Genomic DNA, 19,080 nt, shown 5'->3' with positions numbered 1-19,080 from the left:
ATACGCTGCCACATTCCGGGATATGAACTTTACAAGAATGATCTATGCGCAATGAAACGTGACTGGGGGGTGAGATAAGAGCCTTTTTAAAGGGACCCTGAATGGCGTTTTGAGCACTAATTTAGTGATTTTGTTTTAAACTAGCGGTTCCTTGATTTGTGTAGTGAACCGTTCTTTACGTATTCTTGTTTCCATGTTTAGTTCTTTTTCTTTTACTACCGATTGCTTGATTTGTGTAGTGAATTGTTTTTTATGTATTGTTGTTTATATGTTTGATATTTTGTTTGCCATATTGTACGGCTACATTTTGTGCTTTTTATTTGCGTGTATTGTATGTGCTGTATCGCTCCTCCCGCTTGGGCCCGAACTGGGCCTGCAGTATGTAATAAATAAATAAATAAAAAATCGTTAGGTTGAGTCGTCAACGTCATCTGTGCCAAGTATTACTTTTTACGCGCAGCGGAAAGCTTGTCGCCGTTTTCTCACCCTTCCCTGCGTGTTTTTGGAAGCCGCCATTCATCTTCACATGTTTACGTCATAGATTGCCAGGTGTGCGTCATGACGTAGACATCCTGCTATTGGGTGGACTTTTCACGCACTTCCGGCAGAGATGTGTCGTCTGCTCAGCGTCGGCTCTGCGGCTGATCTGCCAGCGGAGTGCCGGAGTGCTTTGGCATTTTACGACTATCCAAACAAATGTAAACAAACGCTTAACCGTTTGTATAGAATGCAACACGGCCATAACGCGACACGGATATTATCTTACCTGAGTACATTCCATAAGAAAAGCGTTGAAGCCCCGTTTCACTTTTTTCGTGCAATCGCAGAGAACGCTCCGAGCCGAATGCCCGGGTTTGACGCATACATTTTATTCAACTTCAAAACAATCCAGAGATACGTTTGGAACGAACACAACGTCACAAAACGCGTTGCAAGCCTGAACCGTGATTGACAGACGATCGGTTGCCTCCTCCTGCCCGTCGTAAATTATGATCCAGGAGCCGATGCAATGTGCGTTGCTCATCTACGCAATATGCCGTACCAGTACAAGCACGCTCTTCTCGTCGAGTTCAACCGTGTTTAGGAAACTGGGGTACTGTCCTCCGCATAGAAGTTTTCTCGGGTAAACCCATTCCCAAGTCTTGTATGCCACCGCATACCTTATCAAACCTCCGTCCGATCTCTTTAACTTCATGTGTTTGTAAAGTAATGGAGAGCATGGTCAACACACGCCTGCTGTGGTACTTCGAAGATCACGACCTTTTGGCTCCTACAATGTACGGATTTCGCCCTGGGCTATCAACACAGGATATGCTCCGCCGCCTAAAAGAGGATGTTCTCGACTCTAATTCAGTGCACCCACGAGCTGTTGGAGTGGACATACGCAAGGCGTTTGGTGGCGTTCCACACAGTACCATCATGACCAAAGCACGTGCCCTTGGCAGCAAAGGGAAAATGTGCAACTTCTTAGTGGGCTTTCTAGAAGGGCGAAGCTACCAAGGCGAAATTGGCCAAGACGCCAGTGCTGTACGAATCAACCAGGTAGGCGTTCCGAAAGGCTCGGTGATATCACCGACGCTGTTTAATATAGCTATGCATCAGCTGCCAAGACGCCTTCCGGACGTACCGGGCCTGAAACACGCGGTGTATGCTGACGATGTCACTGTGTGGACGCATCAAGGATCCATCGGTGAGCAGGAGGACGTCTTACAAAGAGCCCTCAACATTATTCACGAGTACGCGACGGAAACAGGTTTACACCCACCCTCCCTACAAAACCAAGTTCGTCGTCATTCATGGTGGCCGACACCCCTCTCAAACAGGAACAAAAATGATCTTTTATACTTTACATCGGTGATCGACCCATAACTCGGAAATCTACTATCCGAATACTCGGTATGCACCTTGACGAGAACTGCACAGCGAGCACTTGGTTCCAACGGGTTACAAGGACCAGCGAACAAATCCTGCACGCTTTACGCAAAATCTCTAACCGCACTCGTGGAGTAAACGAACATGAAATGCGACAGTTTGCTCAAGCTTTTCTCGTTTCCCGTAGCATGTATGGAATGCCGTATCATCCGGACAACCGCACGCAAATGCTCGCGCTCGATCGGCTACTTAACGAGGCCAAACGCATTGTTACTGGCATTTCAAGGTACACACGCCTCGATGCGCCCAAGAGCTGTAGCAATCTCAACAACCTTTCTAAGCTCGTCGGCATGCATATCCGCACACAGGAGACAAGGCTTCGCGCGACAAATGCCGGGCGGTACACGCTCATGCTCCTCGGGTATGGCATCCACACATTGCCCACTCTGCCCAACAAAACACCGCTGTGGGAAGTCACTGCACTCACCGATGGCAAGCCACTTCCGCTTAATACGGACCCCACTCAGCGGGTGCGCATGCTCAGCGAAGAGGCATGCTAAGGCTACGAGCTCCCTCCCTTTGACTGAACGCATCCTATACACGGACGCTGCAATCCGGCAGATGGCACCAGAAACACTTGGTATGCCACTGCGTGGTACGACCAGACAAATGGGTGCTAGAACCGACCCCATCATGTATCAACAGAGGCAATGTACAGCACCCGCGCAGAGTTAATGGCCATTCTAGAATATTTTGAGTGGGCCCTCGAAACTTCATCGTCAACTGACGCCGTTCACCATGGTGTGTACACCGATTCGCAAGCTGCCCATAGAGCATGCGCTAATTTTCTTTACACAGATCATGTGCTGCAGAAGATCCGACACGAGACGTGCCTACTTCGTGAACGCGGTCACGATGTTACCATCCTCTGGGTCCCCGCGCATTGTGGTATCCCCGGAAACGAGAAGGCTCATAGATTAGCGCGCGCTCACCTTTACACCACGCTAGCCAGAGCCTCCGATACTCCTTTTCCTCTCCTATCTACCCACGCCAGCTAGCAGATCCGATGGCAGACAAGTATTTGACAAAACAACAACGTTCGGCCCACCTCACAGCAGTTGGCAATCCACTCTTGATACCACCACTCCCCTCGAAGATATTCACACATCGAGAGTCTTTCCTTCTTCGAAGAATTCAGACAGGCACACTCTTTACTCTTTTTTTTTGCTGAACCGATTCCACAGAGGCGACACAACACCGCCTGTAACTGGCACCTGCTCCACGTGCAACTGCCGCGCTGATCTCGACCCCCTGTGTTGGGAGTGCCCCCTCTACGTTACAGCTAGGCTTCGTGCCCTGGCCAACATAAAACGGGGACCCTTGGCCTTCTTGTCTCCGGACATGGGCCTGTCCGTATCCCAAGCTTCCGGATCAAGCCACCGAGCTCTGGCGAGCCCTCCTCCTGTTCCTTCAAGACCCGGCAGCGCCAACGGTTGGTGATCGGCTCCTCGACAGCCACAAGATTCCAGCGGCCCCCACTTAGCTGCCTCCAATGCGTCCGTTAAAAAACATGGAGGCAGCCTAACCCTTTCCCTCGTCTATAACACCCTAGTCCTTTCCACCGCAGTGCCCTCGGCACATTATAATGTGGAATAAACGTGGTTTTATTCATGCATTCCCCTCGCGCGCGGTTTGTGGTGTGGGGATCCTGGCGCCCGAGCCATTGCGCGATCGCTATGTTTGTGCCATTGCGCGGCGTTTTTCCCCCTCTCTCCTCGAAATACCGGCTTGTCTCGGCGCCACTGTGTAGAGCCGAGCCGTCTTCTCAAATTCCTGCCTGAGGTGAAGGCTGCAGCGACCGTTGCGGCGATAAAACACTGTCACGCAGCGGGCGCTCCGCCCTGGTGTTGGAGCTAACCTCACCTCATTGGCCCGTTTGAACGATTCCCGAACCCTACTATCGCCGGGACGCGGACGCGCGCGCAGCGCGGGGGTCCGTTCAGAGAGACGCTCAGGAGGACAGCCGAAGGTGCGTAACGATTTTCATCACCACCCGGGCGCAGCTCTTTTGTGCCGGCTCTAAGCCCGCAATCCCTTCGGGCTGCCGGCCCGTGCGTTCGGTTGATCGTCAGTCCCTTCGCCCACATATTAGCCGTAGATCGCGACGATCGCGCCGTGCGGTACGTGCCTGCGAACGGAAGGACAGTGTCTTTCTACTGCGATCCCATCGGCCAGCACACCAGATTTTGCCGTTATTGCTGAGCCCACCGGTTCAGCGCACCGATGACGCGCACACTTGCGCGTGGTGCCAGATCACCCATCGCCCCTTTTCACCCACGGGGATGTTGAAATGTAACTGAAGGGGTTGGCGCGAATAAACCCCTTCACTGATGTACTACACTGGGCTTATTCCTTTGTCGCTCCCTACTCCACCTGCCCAACAGAGGCGGTGTTGAGCTGGCGCGACGGCGTCTCAGTTCCGTGAGCGTTCTGAAATAGCTCGAACCCACGGTGGCACCTCGCAATGTGCATGAGTGCGTGCCTTGTGCAATGCTAGGGTGGTGCATATTGTGACATAGAGACCACAAACTGGCGCCCAACGTGGGGCCACTGGCTCATTAGCCTTTGGCAACTAATTAACAAAGCTGAGTACGCGATCGGAATCAGTTTTGATCCTTACGCACCGCTTGGCCTCGGTACCACCGTCCGCTAGTGGTAGCTGCTACGGGGACGAAGCGACTGCCCTTCCGTAAGCCAGTGCACGTACACCCCTCGCTGTCGCCGCCCTTCTAGGGAGTACAACGGTGTGGTAACGCGCCAATTGGAGTGGCAGTACACGTATTACGGGAGAAATGCCACAGCCGCCACCCGGAGCGGTGTACGCGAGATTTCTGCTTTCGCCGCCCCCTGTGGGTAGAGATAGCAAGATGCCCTTAGGCTCGTTTATTGCTCCTTACGGAGCTTACGCAGTGCAGCCTGAACTGGAGGCTTCTGCCGTGACGTATTTTTGCCCGTTGGTTGCGAACACGAACAGCCCCACACAGTGGTCTTTCCCAGCTCCTTGCGGGCACCCCCGCTGTGCAGCCACGCGTTTCGCTCCCCGGCCACCATCCGGAGCGGGGCTCTCGCCTAGTTGGCGCAGCCAGAGCCCGTGCTGTCTACGCTCGCCGAATTCGGCGCAAGTGGTGCAGGCGCTGCAAACGCTGCAGCCGCCCCCGCGGGCTTTGAACGACAGCAGATGAACCTGAACGGTTGCCAGCTTCATTCCGGCAACGGCCTCTTTTCGGGGGCTGCCCCTCTCATTGAGCTTGGGGCCACGACCCCTTCGCTCGAACGAGCTGCCGAAGCACCATGAAATACCTTGAGTGCGCAGCATTTGCTGCAAACGCCACCCAAATGGTTCAGTTCCTGTCTGGCGCGGTTGAGGCACTCCTCACTGCCCGCAAGCCCATTCGCCGGGCTATCAAGCTGGCGACACCAACATACCGCGGCTATGGCGATCTGACCAGCGCCAGAGATTTTCTCGATTCACTGGCGCACTACCCGGAGGCTATGGGGCTGGACGATGAGGAAATCCTCACACGCATTGTTCCAGTGGCACTGACGGAAACCGCGGCTAGGTGGTACGGGCTCAGTGGCCATCGTGCAGCGAACTTTGGGGAATTCCGCGCGGCATTCCTGCGTGAATTCCTACCAGTTGACTACGAGCGTAGGATGCGGCGAGAGCTGGAGCTCCGGATACAGGCTCGCGAGGAATTTTTGCAGGAGTTTGTACGAGCGATTGATGAGTTGTTTGCTATCGCTGAGACCCACGCCTCGAATGAGGAGTGCGTTGAGCGCGTAATTCGGCAGGGGCATCCATCCTTTTCGGCCTACCTGCGTGGCTGTCGTTTCCGCGATCTCGAGGAGCTGGCTGTCGAGGCGAAGCGCATCGAAGGCGATATTCTAGCCGCGCGCGCCTACCGTCAGCCGCCTCCGGCGAGTGAGTCGCTCGAGCCAAGGTGCGCGTGGAACGGGCCGCTGCCGTTACCCCGGGGGCAAGGAACCGCAGACCCCTCAGCGGCTCGTTTTTCGAGCGGGTCAAATGAGGTATGGGGGCTGAGCGAACGCGCCCTGGACCCCTACACCTACGCAAGGCGCTCAGCCTCCGCTGCGCCAGCCCAGCAGAGAGCAGGCAATTGCGGGCCTTTCGGATTTGGTACGCGCAACAACGGGCCCACAGGCCTTGTCCCGCCCAGGAGCCCATCCAATGCTCACCGTTCTCCCAGCCGATTTGGCCAGGACGCATTGTGCCCGAAGGTGTAGGAGCGGGGAGAAATGCGCGCAGTGAGCCACCCTCGGAGGTGCTGCTCGCAACCAAGCGCGAGGAGGGGTGAGATGTTTCCGCTGCAGAGCGGTTAGCCGGAAACGCCGCCGGCGATCGTTTGTGATCGCACAGATGACCGAAACCCCGCTCGCTCCCTCTGCGTGCCGCGCAGGCCTTTTAACCAGCGGCAACGCGCCGTTTATTCCAGTCAGAATCGCTGGCCGCGAGTTTGCGGCTCTCTTAGACACGGCAGCCAGCGCATTGTTGTTCAGTGAGGAGGTTTTATCCCACCTGCGAGAGCATTCTGTGCATTTGAGGGACTGCCGAACGACGTTCAACCTGGCGAAAGGCGTGGCGCATTCGGCTGGCGCTGCGAGGTTGACGGTGAGATGGGGAGACCGGGTGAGACGCACTCGTTTCATTCACCTCCCAGGGTCAAGATTTTAGATGCGACTGCATCTCATTCACTCGCCTTGTCCACGCAGCGTCGGCGTCGTTGTCTTCCGCCCCTCCCCCATTCTCGCCGCGCGAGCTGTGCTCTCCGCCGCTCACCTTCTCTCCTCTCCGATGCCCCTCTCTCGCGAGGGGCATTGGATTGTATTCGAATGGATTGGCTTGGCTTGGATTGGATTTGATTGAATTTGGATTGGATTGGATTAAAGTGGATTGTGTTGGATTGTGTTACGTCATAGCCGCGGCAGACGCACTGGCGCCGGCGCGTCCCCTCACCGTTATGCGCGCTATAAAACGCGGTGCCTGCGCCACTCCGCTCCATCGTTCCAGCGCCGTTCCAGCGCCGTTCCTCCCACCGCGAGGGGAGGTGGGAGTTTTTTTCTCCTGAAAACTGCAATTACCGTTGACATTATGAATGGCGGCTATCGCGAAGCAGCATTCTCGCCACTGAAGCCATTTATTAGCCCGCCCGCGCCTGCTACTGAAGCGAAGGCGCCAGATGCTCGCGGCATTGAGCGCTCTGAGGAAATTCCCCGCGCTGACAGATCAGCATTTTCCTGTCCCCAGCGGGATCGGACGGCTACACACGGAGCACCGCATCCAGTCATAGCCAATGCGATTGGCTTGAATCACTCGCAGCAGGTCCGTCTAACGAGACTGCTAAATCGGTACGACGAGATTTTTACCGAGAGACCTGGCTGAACCGACCTGGTGACTCACAGGATCGAAACTGGAGACGCGATTCCTCTGAAGCGCAACCCAAGGCCCATCAGTCTGTCCAAAAGACAGGTGACCGATAAGCTGCTGGACGAGATGTTAGCGGATGGTGTAATTCGCCGCTATCGCAGCGCCTGGGCTTCTCCAATCGTGCTGGTGCTGAAAAAAAGACGGCACCTACCGGCTCTGCGTCGATTACCGCCGCCTGAACGCACTGACTAGAAAGTATGCCCATCCGCTTCCTACGATCAGCTCCATAGTAGGAAACCTGGGAGGCGCGAGGTATTGTACCACTCTGGATGCTTAAAAGGGGTACCTACAAGTCCGGATGGATGAGAGTGATCAGAGAAAACGGCTTTCACGTGTCACGGAGGACTCTTTGAGTTCACTCGCATGCCTTTTGGCCTTTGCAATGGTCCTGCGACGTTTCAGAGGCTCATGGACCGCGTCCTAGGGGAAGCCAAATGGTCACACGCCATGTGCTACCTGCACGACATCGTGATTTATTCACGAACCTTCGAGGAGCACGTGCGCCATATCGCCGACGTGCTCGAGAGGGTGCGGGCTGCGGTTATGACGTTGAACCCCGCGAAGGCCCAGATTGCGCAGACCCGAGTCTCACTGCTCGGGTTTTCGCTCGGTGGTGGCTCCATGGAGCCTGATCGGGAGAAGCTCAGAGCAATGCTTGAATTCCCTACGCCGAAGGACGTGCGCGGCCTGCGCCGCTTCTTGGGAATGGCCAATTTCTACCGGTCGTTCTTTCCGTCCTGTGCCCGCGTGCAGGCACCCCTGACAAAGTTGTCGAAATCTGGCGCCTGGCGATGGGAGCCCGAACACGAGCAAGCGTTTTGTCACCTGTCTAACGCCATTGCAGAGACAGCGCAACTTAGGCTCCCCGACCTGACCAGAGAGTTCGTTGTGCAAACAAACACCAGCGATCTGGGACTGGGGGCTGTCCTCCTACAGGAATACGATGGCGTGCTGAGGGCACTGGCTTTCGTTAGACACTCCCTGCTTCCTGCTGAAAGGAACTATTCCGTGATGGAAAGGGAATGCCTCGCCATCGTGTTTGCACTTCGGAAGTTCGATGTCTATCTTGACGGGACGAAATTGGTCGTGCAAACGGATCACAGTGCGCTCAGCTGGCTAATGCGGCTGTGGGAGCCTGCGGGTAGGCTGGCGCGCTGGGCTCTCCTGACACAGCACTACGATTTCTCAGTGCAGTACCGAAAGGGGAACACGAACGTGGTAGCTGACGCGCTATCTCGTGCCCCGTTGTCGACCGAGATTTACTGTCCAGGTGTGACTTCAGCCGGCGACGGCACAGCGAGCGCCCGCGAAGTAGGCAAACAGTCACGCAGCCGGCGAGTGGAGAGAGAGAGCCCAGAGTTGAGAATACTCGTGCCGACTCGGGCACCCCGCAGGCTGGAAAGGGAGAGGCGCTTCTCGTAAACTCCGAGCCGCCGGAAAGCGGGTGGGCGATGGCTGTGGGAGCAAGGGGAAGCGATGCCGCGTGCACAGGAGTTGCATGCAGCCTTCAAAAGCTATTAGCCGCCCAGCGGAATGACCCGTTTTTGTCGCCGTATTTGCGACAGTCTCAGAGAGACAGAGCGCCGAGACGCAGCTTGTGGTGCTGGGGGCGCGTGCCGAGACGCAACTTGTCCTGTTGCGGGCGTGGAGGGGCTGAAGTCAGCGTGTGTCGCCGACGCCTCGGGGGACTCATATCTGCTGGATGACGAAGGACTCGTGCTGAAGTACGTAGCCACCAATAATGAGGCAATTGACCCATTCAAGGTGGTAATCCCCTAAGTTTGAGGTGCGCGCTGCTGCGTTACGCTCACGACGAACCAATGGCCGATCATTTAGGTGGCTCCAAAGTTTTTCGGAAACTGAGTCGCTCCGTGACCTGGCCGGGCATGCCGCGGGACATTTTTCGCTATTGCCGATCCTGCCATGTCTGTCAAACGGTGAAGGCACGCGGAGGAAAGCCGCCTGGAATGATGAAACCAATTGACAGTGTGCGTCCGTGCCAGAGAGCCACTTGCGACTTGATGGGACCTTTGCCAAGAAGCAAGCAGGGCTACACTTACCTGGTGGTAGTCGTCGACCATTTTTCGAAATGAGTCGAACTGTTCCCTCTTCTGTGAGTGACAGCGAGAGCGGTACTAGGGAAACTCCTAGAGGTCTTCAGTCGGTTCGGCTATCCCGACAGGCTGATCACGGACAACGCGTCCTATTTCACCACTCGAGTGTTTGGTGCAGCGTGCTGCTCCCTAGGAATTGAGCACCGCACTACTTCACCCTACCACACCCAGTGCCGTTTGACTGATCGATTCAACAGAACGCCTAAGCCAATGATCGCGCCCTTCGCCGAGAGACAAAAGGGTTGGGCAGACCACTTGAACGAGTTCGCGTTTGCTATCAGAACAGCAGAGAATCGTTCGACTGGTTTCTCTCCTGCCTTTCTGAATTTCGGAAGGGAGCTGGCGTGCCCGTTGACGAACGTCGTTAGCAGCCAACTCGAAGGAGAGAGGACGCCTGCGGACATTTTCGCCTACACGTCGAAGCTTCAGGAGCGGCTCAGTCGTGCGGTCAAGTCAACGAGGAAAAGTTTGGCGACAGCCAGAGCCCAGCAAAAGGCTCAATATGACCGCAAACACCGGCACCTGGAATTCCAGGTAGGCGATCTTGTCCTGAAGCGCAACCACGCTCTTCGCGACGCCGGTAAGGGCTTTTCGGCTGCCGTAGCGCCTAAGTGGCTTGGTCCATACGTAGTTAAGAAAGTGTTGTCTCGGCTCTCGTACGTGCTGAAAAAGCGCCCTTCGGGGAAAACCAGCTGTGCTCATGTCGCCGATTTGAAAGCCTACGTTTCTGGGATTGACGATTTGGTGCAAGAGCCCACCGGTTCTGCGCGGCGACGACGAGGCATCCCCGCTGATCCAGGCTGCTCTCGGCCGGCTCATCTGTACAATTTAAGGAAGAGGTCACCTCAGTGATCATAGCACACTAAACGGCAGGCGCTTTCGCCCCCTTTGGGACTTCACTTCTCTCAGTCGCAGTCAGCGCGGCCGCCCCGGCCGCCGCAGCCCAATCTGTGCGGTCAGTTGTCACTCCCCTCCAGCAAAGCTGTAAGCGCATGTTTTCTCTTTTTACTCGATTTCTAAGAGCGTGCATGTTACGTGCACTGTCTGTATTAGTGTGTCCCCATTTGGGTGTTGATGACTGTACATAATATATCTTGTACTTATTTGTTTTGTTATTTTTTTAGAGCACTAGCTTTAATGAACAGGGTGAGTAAGTGTTTCCGCTTAGTATTTTGAGCGTTGTACCGCATGATGTAGCATGAACCTATTTTGTTTGCTTAGTTTCTGGGTTCGGTACGGTTCGGGTAGTTAGCCTTGTTGAAGGCGTTAGAGGTTGTTTTCTTTTTTTGTGTGTTGTTGGTGCACGATGTAGTGTTTGCTTTTTCCAGTGTTTTGATGTTATTTGTTTGGTACAGGAACCTCTTAGTCTTCGCATGCGGGACGAAGTGCTTTGTACGTTTCTTTTCCTTTTCATCCCTTTTAGCAGTCAGCAGGGCTAGTTTTCTTTTCTGTTTTTTTACACAGGCGCAGTCTTGGCCAAAGAGCGAATGCCGAAAAGCGGCGGCTAGGTCGATGACGGGACTGCACTTCGAAGACTGTCATTGGCTTTCGCTCGCAGCCAGGTCGAGAGTTATGGGCTTGTTTCTAATTTGTCAGAATTCGGCCGTCCACAGCCCTGGTGTTCATGCGAGGAGCGCGCATCGGAGGCCTTTGCGCGAACTGTGCAAACTTGGGAGAACAGGCCAGACTTTGGGGGGGGGGGCGTATATTCAATGTCAATGTGAGCGGGGCTCTTCCTGGAAAACACTTGCCTGGAAGACGCTACCAGTGGAGCCCAGTGCGTGGTGGTGGATGGAATTTGGCTTTGGTGGTGCCGAACTTCCTCGTCTTGTGCTGTGCAACGGTTAGCGCGTTTCTGCTTCTGCGACGTGGAGTGGAAAGGGGAGAGGCGGGACGAAACTCAGTTCCCGCTCTTTTCGGTCGTGTTTCCGCTGGTGGCTCTCACTCGGCGCGCGGTGGCTTCGGACTACAGTGTATAAGCGTATAAGCTCGATCGACTGCCGTCACCATAGCCCATCACGGGAGGAAGTTGGATGCCGGGAGGGGACGACAACCTGCGGGCCACGGTCCGCGCAGGTGGTGGCGTGGGGGCCGCGGCGGCTGGAGGGCGGCGCTGGTTCCTTCCGAAGTGCGCGGGCCCGGCGAGGACGGCTAGCCGTCCGGGAACGTGCCTTCCGAACGCCGGGAGCTGCCCGAGCCATCCGCTCCGGTGGCGCACACCGTCGAGAAGAGGAACGTGGCCACGAGGACTTGCCCGCGCGCCGGGCGGGCAAGCCGGCGTGTTATGTTGGTGCTCGCAAGCGGCGGGAGCAGAGGCAGGTCCACCATGGGCTGCCGCACGACCGAGTGCCGCAGCCGTTCGCGGGCTGCACACGGTGGCGGAGACGGGAACGGACTTCACTCTGCCGGGCGGGGTGACCATGTGCGGGCTCTGCCGCACACCGGTCTACTTTGAGCACCACTACAGCGGCAGAGTGCACACAGAGAAGGCGGAGGCCGCTGCGGCCGGGGGTCGTGGACGGGTGCGGAAGCGAGGCCACCTGTCGGACTCCTGGCTGCTGGAGCTCTGCAGGCAGCGGTGCGTCGAGAGCCCTGCCTTCGCCGCGATGCTGGCTCCGGTGGCGGCTCAAGCGTCATCATCGCCGCCACGGGCCATCTCGCCCCCACCGGTCCCGCACCTCGCACCCCCCGTCGCCTCCTCGTCGATGACAACCACACCGCTGCTGTGCCGCCGCCCGGGTCGCCGCCCACACCGCAGTCGCCGGCGCCCCGGGCCCCACCGGAGCCTGTCGGCCTACCACCCGACGCCGCGGAGCCGCAGATGGTGGCGGGATCGTCCGCGCGGCTTGTGTAGTGCCGGTGTAGTGGCGGAGGGGCGGGCCGCGCCATCATCATCATCGCCCCCCCTTCCGTCTTGGTAGGCCCCATCACAACGACCACCGAACATTGCGCAAGACCCGCGAGACTGCGTCTCCCGCATTTGTGTAGATACTATTATTTTCGTAGTAACTTAGCGTATTTTGTAGCATGCCCATGTCTTCTGACTTGCCGTAATTCATTTCTAGTGGTAGCGCGTGTTCTTTTTTTATATAATCATATGGAGCGTAGTATGGTTCCGCATGGATATATTATTGCCATTATTATTATTATTATTAGTAGTATAGTGTCCCATTCATTGTAATCCTTGTATATTTTATTAGCTTTATTTTTCTGTGTGCGGGCCTCGCCGATTACTGTGTCAGTTATATTTCAGTGTCGGTTTCATTGTACATTGCTTATTATATTCACTGTATTCCGATGTTTTTATTTTTTTTGTTTCTGCATGTATCGTAGGGTTTTTTTAACGCGCTGACGCAGAGCAGGCGATGAGGCGCGCCATAGTGAAGGGCTCCGGATTAATTCTCACCCCCTGGGTATCTTTAACGTGCGCAGAAATCTCGTCAACACGGGCGTTTTTGGTTTTCGCTTCCATCAGAAAAGCGGCCGCCGCGGCCGGAATCAAACCCGCGGCATCGTGCTCAGCAGCGCAACGCCTTAGCCACTTAGCCAACGCGGCGGGTCGTTTCTGCATGTTTTCCGAGCCATTATGTAATCGATTTTTTCAGTGTCGCGCATAGTTTTTTTGTATCTATCATTCGTGCTGGAGGGGAATAGTTTAGTTAGTGTAGTGTGTAGAGTCTTTGATGGGCTGGGGGATGAGACTGCTCTGGCCATGCATGTATTTCTACTCTGCCCTTTTAAGTGCGAATGCACTTTATAAGCGACCCCAAACCATCCACCGCCGGCGTCGGCGGCGGCGGCGGCGGCGGCGTCGGCGTCCGCAGTGCTCCTCTATATTTAAAAAGAAACAGCATCCGGCGCCAGGTTTCGATCCGAGGACTTTGCGGCCGCAGCGCGACGCTCTACCGACCAAGCCACGGACGCGACGGTGATATCAGTGTTAGTGACGCGCTTTATATCTTTAACGCATTCAAACTACGTCGTCAGCGGCGTGCGTTGGCGACTCAGCGGCGTTATAGCGGCTTGATAACTGCGTGGTGTACACGTGATACTACAAACCCGATGGAAGAGATGGAAGAGAAGGCGGCGAGGCGGTGGGCTGCGGGGGCCGAGCGCAAGCGCCGCAAGCGGGCCGACAACCGTGCATTCGCACTTTCACATTCTCCCCCTCGGGGAAATGCGGGGGAATTTTTTTGCATGCCTTGGCGATGACCGGTCAACTCTCCTCAGACCGGCGAGGGCATTTAAGGAGAGGGGATTGTGGGGATCCTGGCGCCCGAGCCATTGTGCGATCGCTAGTTTGTGCCATTGCGCGGCGCTTTTCCCAATCTCTCCTCGAAATGCCGGCTCGTATCGGTGCCGCTCTGTAGAGCCGAGCCGTCTTCTCAAACTCCTGCCTGAGGTGAAGGCTGCAGCGACCGTTGCGGCGATAAAACCCTGTCACGCAGCGGGCGCTCCGCCCTGGTGTTGGAGCTAACCTCACCTCATTGGCCCGTTTGAACGATTCCCGAACCCCACTCTCGCCGGGACGCGGACGCGCGCGCAGCTCGGGGGTCTGTTCAGGGAGACGCTCAGAAGGACAGCCGAACGTGCGTAAAGATTTTCATCACCGCCCGGCCGCAGCTCTTTGGCGCCGGCTCTAAGCCCGCAATCCCTTCCGGCGGTCGGCCCGTGCGTTCGGTTCATCCTCAGTCCCTTCGCCCACATATTAGCCGTACCTGACACTCGACGATCACGCCGTGCGGTACGTGCCTGAGAACCGAAGGACAGTGTCTTTCTATTGCGAGCCCATCGGCCAGCACCCCAGATTTTGCCCCTATTGCTGAGCTCACTGGTTCAGCGCGCCGATGACGCGCACACTTGCGCGTGGCGCAAGATCGCCCATCGCCCCTTTTCAGTCACGGGGATGTTGAAATGTAACTGAAGGGGTTGGCGCGAATAAACGACCTCTTAATAAACGGCCTTATCCTTTGTCGCCCCCTACTCCACCTGCCCAACAGAGGCGGTGTTGAGCTGGCGCGACGGCGTCTCAGCTCAGTGAGCGTTCTCAAATAGCTCGAACCCGCGGTGGCTCTTCGCAATGTGCATGAGTGCATGCCTTCTGCAATGCTAGGGTGGTGCATATTGTGAGGTAGAGACCACAGCGGGGACCTACAGCATGTCACACTGGCGAGCAAGCCGAGAACGCTTTTAGCAACGCACACTGGACATACCCCATGCGAATTTGAGTCGTATGTCGCTCGAGAACGATAATCCAGACCATGGGAAGCACTATCCACCCGCAGAAGCACAACGTCGCATTTCATCGCGAAGCAAACGCGTTCACAACACACACACCATCGCCTCCTGTATTTTTACAATGCGAAACGCATCGCGATTTTCCCGATGTGAGTGAGCTGTACGCCTGCAGCGCCCACACGTCGCGAGGTGGGGCCCCTAGCTGAACCGTGATCACGCAACCGTAACTGACTTCGAAAGCGGTTTGTGCCTTGTGGCCAAGGCAACCAATGTTTGAGATTGTCAAAGAAATGGCGCTCGCGCCAGCGCTAGAAACTTGGCGAACGTTGCCGCTCTCTACCACGCGTCGCCCCAAGCTGAACGGTGACATGGTTGAAGCGCTTGGAAGGCTACCGAATGAGGTAGAGTGGCCAGAGTAGAAGGAGACGGCTTGACTGGCCGGTCCGGGCTGATGCGTTTGGCATTGACACACACACACAACTTTGGTCGCTGGCTTGGCTTAGCTACAAGCTTAGTTCGGAGAGTCAGCGATGTTACGACGATACAGATCTGCGTGAGGGAGACGCGCTATCCACTGGACGTATTTAAAAACACAGGGGCAAACAAAGTGGTTCATCGGAAGCAAATCACTGTCCACTGAAGAGCGCAACCATGGATGGTTGTCGCGCTACTTGCCGTCATGTTGGAAACGGAAGCGGCCTCACGTACGCACGCTATTTTGCTGAAATAGCATCCGCTATTCTTCCGTCCGCTAAACGCAGAAGCGTTCTAACGTACGGCGCATGTGCAGTGCGAACGATGAAAAATAGTAGCTCGTTAACTGTTTGCGTACGGCTACGTACGTTCTTCTAAAGCTCTCTATGACTACCGTTCACAAGATATGGGTGAAGCTTGGCAGAACACGGGTGCACGCTGCTCGAGTGCGGCGCTGGTTTGCTCCGCGCCTTCCTGTTCATCGCCACTGATAAAGCGAACCGAACCAGCGCATTTTTGGGCATGGGTTTGCAGCACCAGCTCCAGCGACATCGCTGGTTCAAGCGCCGCTCCTCGCGCAGCAGCCCGATCGACATGGTCACAGGCTGCGTGGCTGCGAGGACGCACGAGGACATGGGGGTCTGGCTGGTGCTCACAAAATAGAATCTGGTTTTGCCTTGCGACGAACGGTCGTCCTGTCTGAGGCTCCTTCCTCTCGCCCGACATAGCGCCCTACAATTGGTGACCCTGCCGAACACGCCACCGAGGTTTATGTGGTGCCATGTCCCTCGACAACCAGGATTAAACCCGTTCACGAGAAGCTGGCGAAGGAGTCTCAGCCTTGACCGTTTGGCTTCCGCAATTCTGGGAGCGCCACCCGACGACCTGGTTTCCGAAAGCAGAGGCGCAATTCCAGCTGGCTCGGATCACCTCTCAAGAAACGAAATTTCTCCACGTCGTCGGAGCCCTTCCGCCGACAGCCGCAGCGGAGATCTGCGACATCCTCGCTTTGTTCAACCACACCCGCCCCGCAGCACCTTACGACCAGCTCAAGGCTGCACTCCTGGAGCGCACAGCTGCTTCGGAACGCACGCGCATCCAGCAGCTTCTTTCCACCGAGAAGCTCGGCGGGCGACCGCAGGCCAAGCCCACTCCTACGGCGCATGAAGCAACTCCTTTGCACGCATTCTCACGCCATGGATGACACACTACTGCGTGAGCTCTTCCTTCAGCGCCTACCTTCCAACGTCCAAATGGTCCTCACCACTGCCGCAGCCATGGACCTGCAGGCACTCGCCGCGCTGGCAGACAAAGTCAAGTGGCCGCGGTTGCATCATCTGAGCCCCCGTCTCCTCCCGGCCCAAGGAACCCCGCTTCAGCGCCCAGGGGGTCCGCCGGTTCTTCTAGAGTCGACAGCATTTGCGATCGTCTAGAGAAAATGATCGTTGCCGCAACACGCCGCGATAACTCGCCGCAACGTTCGCGTCAACGTCGTCGCTCGTCGTCGCAGCGCCGAAGCTCAGAACGCCTACGCAGTGAGTCGCCCAACCACGGCATTTGCTATTACCATCGGCGTTTCGGCGCTGACGCCCGCCACTGCCGTCTGCCCTGCGCCTGGACGGGAAACGGCTTGGCCGACCGCTAACGGCGGCAAGCGATCTCGGCCCAACTCAGGAATGTCGCCTCTTTCACGTCACCGACCGCACCACCTGACAGCGGTTTCTCGGGGATACCGGTGCCCAGGTTAGCGTTTTGCCATCTCGCTTCACGTGCCATTCCGTGGAACACGCATACCCGTCTACCACCAACGCTCACTCACTCTAAACCTGAGGCTCCGCCGAATTTCCGGTGGGTTTTTCTCATCGCCGAGTGTTCGCACCGCCATTCTCGGTTCCGACTTCCTCGCAAAACATGGTCTTCTCGTCTACCTATAGCGGCAGCGTCTACTTGATGCTACCACACTCCTCTCAGTGCAAGGTGTGTGAGCGGAGGCAGCTGCTAATATAGCACCATCCTGCGCTACAGTTGCCGATGAACCGTTCGCCACGTTGCTGCGGGGCTTCCCGACCGTGACAGCGCCCCCTGACTGGACTCAACCTGTTCGTCACGACGTCCGTCATCACATCATCACCATTGGCCCTCCCGTTTTCTTTCGACAACGGCGGCTCGCGCCTGACAAGTTCAAAGTCACCCGTGCCGAATTCGAGCACAGGATGGAACTGGGCATCATCCGTCCATCATCCAGTAACCACGCATCACCACTGCACATGGTGCCCAAGAAAACTGGTGACTGGGGCTCCTGCAGAGATTACCGGTCCTTGAACACCAAGACCGTTCCTGACCGCTATCTGTTACCCAACCTCCAAGACTTCACCGCCACTCTCCACGGGGCCACAATATTCTCTAAGACAGACTTAGTTCGTGGTTACCACGAGATCCCCGTGGCAGAAGAACACATCCCTAAAACTGCCATCACAACCGCATTCGGCCGGTTCGAATTTCTGCGCATGCCATTTGGACTCCGCCACGCTGCAGAAACATTCCAGCGTTTCATTGATGCCGTAACACGGGGGCTACCGTTCGTCTACGCCTACGTTGGCGACATTCTCGTGGCCAGCACATCCCCGGAAGAGCACCTGAAGCATCTTCGCATTCTCTTCGAGCGTCTCGCTGCTCACGGCATCGTCATCAACGTCTCCAAGAGCGAGTTTGGTGCCACAGATCTGGATTTACTTGGTCATCGTTTGGACGCCACTGGCATATGTCCACTCCCCGCCAAGGTTCGGGAAATCATCGACTTTCCCAAGCCAGTGTCAGTGACAAAGCTCCGCCAGTTCCTAGGACTTGAAAAGTTCTACCGCCGCTTTATTAGGAACTGTGCCACGCTGCCCGAACCTCGCGACAGGCTGCTTTCCACCAATCGCTCATCCACTTCACTTGATTGGGACGCTACAGCTGACAGCGCATTTCGGGCCATCAAACGCGCTCTCGCCGACGCTGCACTGCTGACTCATCCAAATCCGAGCTTTCCGTTGGCACTCATGACCGACGCGTCAAGTTCTGCCATCGGAGCGGTCCTTCAGCAGCGAGTTAAATGTGCATGGCAACCGCTAGCCTTTTTCTCCAAGCGCATGACTCCGGCTCAGACACGATATAGTGTTTTCGGCCGCGAACTGCTAGCCATGTACCTGGCTGTTCGTCACTTCAAACATCACCTCGAGGACGCACGTTCACGATCTTCACCGATCACAAGCCCCTCACGTTCGCCTTGAACCTCCCTGACACCCTCTACACTCCACGAGAAGTACGTCAACTAGCATACCTCTCGGAGTCCACGTCCGACATCCGGCACATCAGTGGTGTGGCCAATTCCCCTGCGGACACTTTGAGTCGCATAGTCGATGTAAATGCCATTTCACCAGAAACGCAGGAAGCACTTACCGACCCGCTTGACGTACACGAACTGGCTACGAACTAAGCCAACGATAACGAGCTCTCCCATCTGCGTGGAGCACCTACAGCACTCAAGCTTGAAGACGTACCGTTTCGTGGTGTGATTAGCGTCTGCGACACGTCCACAGGTGTTCACCGAGCCTTCCTGCCTGCCTCACATCGTCGCCGTCTGTTTGACGCCATCCACAACATGGCGCCCCCCCCCTGGCATTCGGGCATCTCAAAAACTCATTGCGTCCGGCTAGGTTTGGCCCCGTATGAACGCTGACATTCGAGACTGGGTACGAGCCTGCACGTCGTGCCAGCGTTCAAAAGTCCAACACCATTCCGTTCCCCCTGCCAAGCCATTCCTCAGGCCCGATGAACGTTTTTAGTCGTTCATACTGACCTCGTCGGCCCCCTGCATCCATGCCAAGGTTACAG

The 19,080-nt window shown here is 56.2% G+C and overlaps 1 protein-coding gene across 1 annotated transcript; it reads left to right on the top strand.

The window, feature by feature from the left end:
- The first annotated feature begins 5,268 nt into the window (after positions 1-5,268).
- On the top strand, positions 5,269-11,910 carry LOC144153493 (uncharacterized). The gene is made up of 3 exons (XM_077685131.1): positions 5,269-6,042; positions 7,781-8,131; positions 11,569-11,910. Exons 1-3 carry the CDS (start codon positions 5,269-5,271, stop codon positions 11,908-11,910), a joined length of 1,467 nt encoding a protein of 488 aa, XP_077541257.1.
- Positions 11,911-19,080: the final 7,170 nt, after the last annotated feature.

Source organism: Haemaphysalis longicornis, unplaced genomic scaffold, assembly GCF_048455015.1.
Source record: "Haemaphysalis longicornis isolate Haplotype H1 unplaced genomic scaffold, Haemaphysalis longicornis Haplotype H1 scaffold_9, whole genome shotgun sequence".
Taxonomy (NCBI): Eukaryota; Metazoa; Arthropoda; class Arachnida; order Ixodida; family Ixodidae; genus Haemaphysalis; species Haemaphysalis longicornis.
This window is presented reverse-complemented; position numbering and strand designations above follow the sequence as displayed.

Coding starts and splice junctions, on each gene's coding strand:
- LOC144153493 (XM_077685131.1), top strand. CDS start 5,269: ATGGTTCAGTTCCTGTCTGGCGCGGTTGAGGCACTCCTCACTGCCCGC. Junction 6,043..7,780: donor CTGCGCCAGCCCAGCAGAGA/GCAGGCAATTGC, acceptor GCGACGTTTCAG/AGGCTCATGGACCGCGTCCT. Junction 8,132..11,568: donor CGTCCTGTGCCCGCGTGCAG/GCACCCCTGACA, acceptor CGGTCCGCGCAG/GTGGTGGCGTGGGGGCCGCG.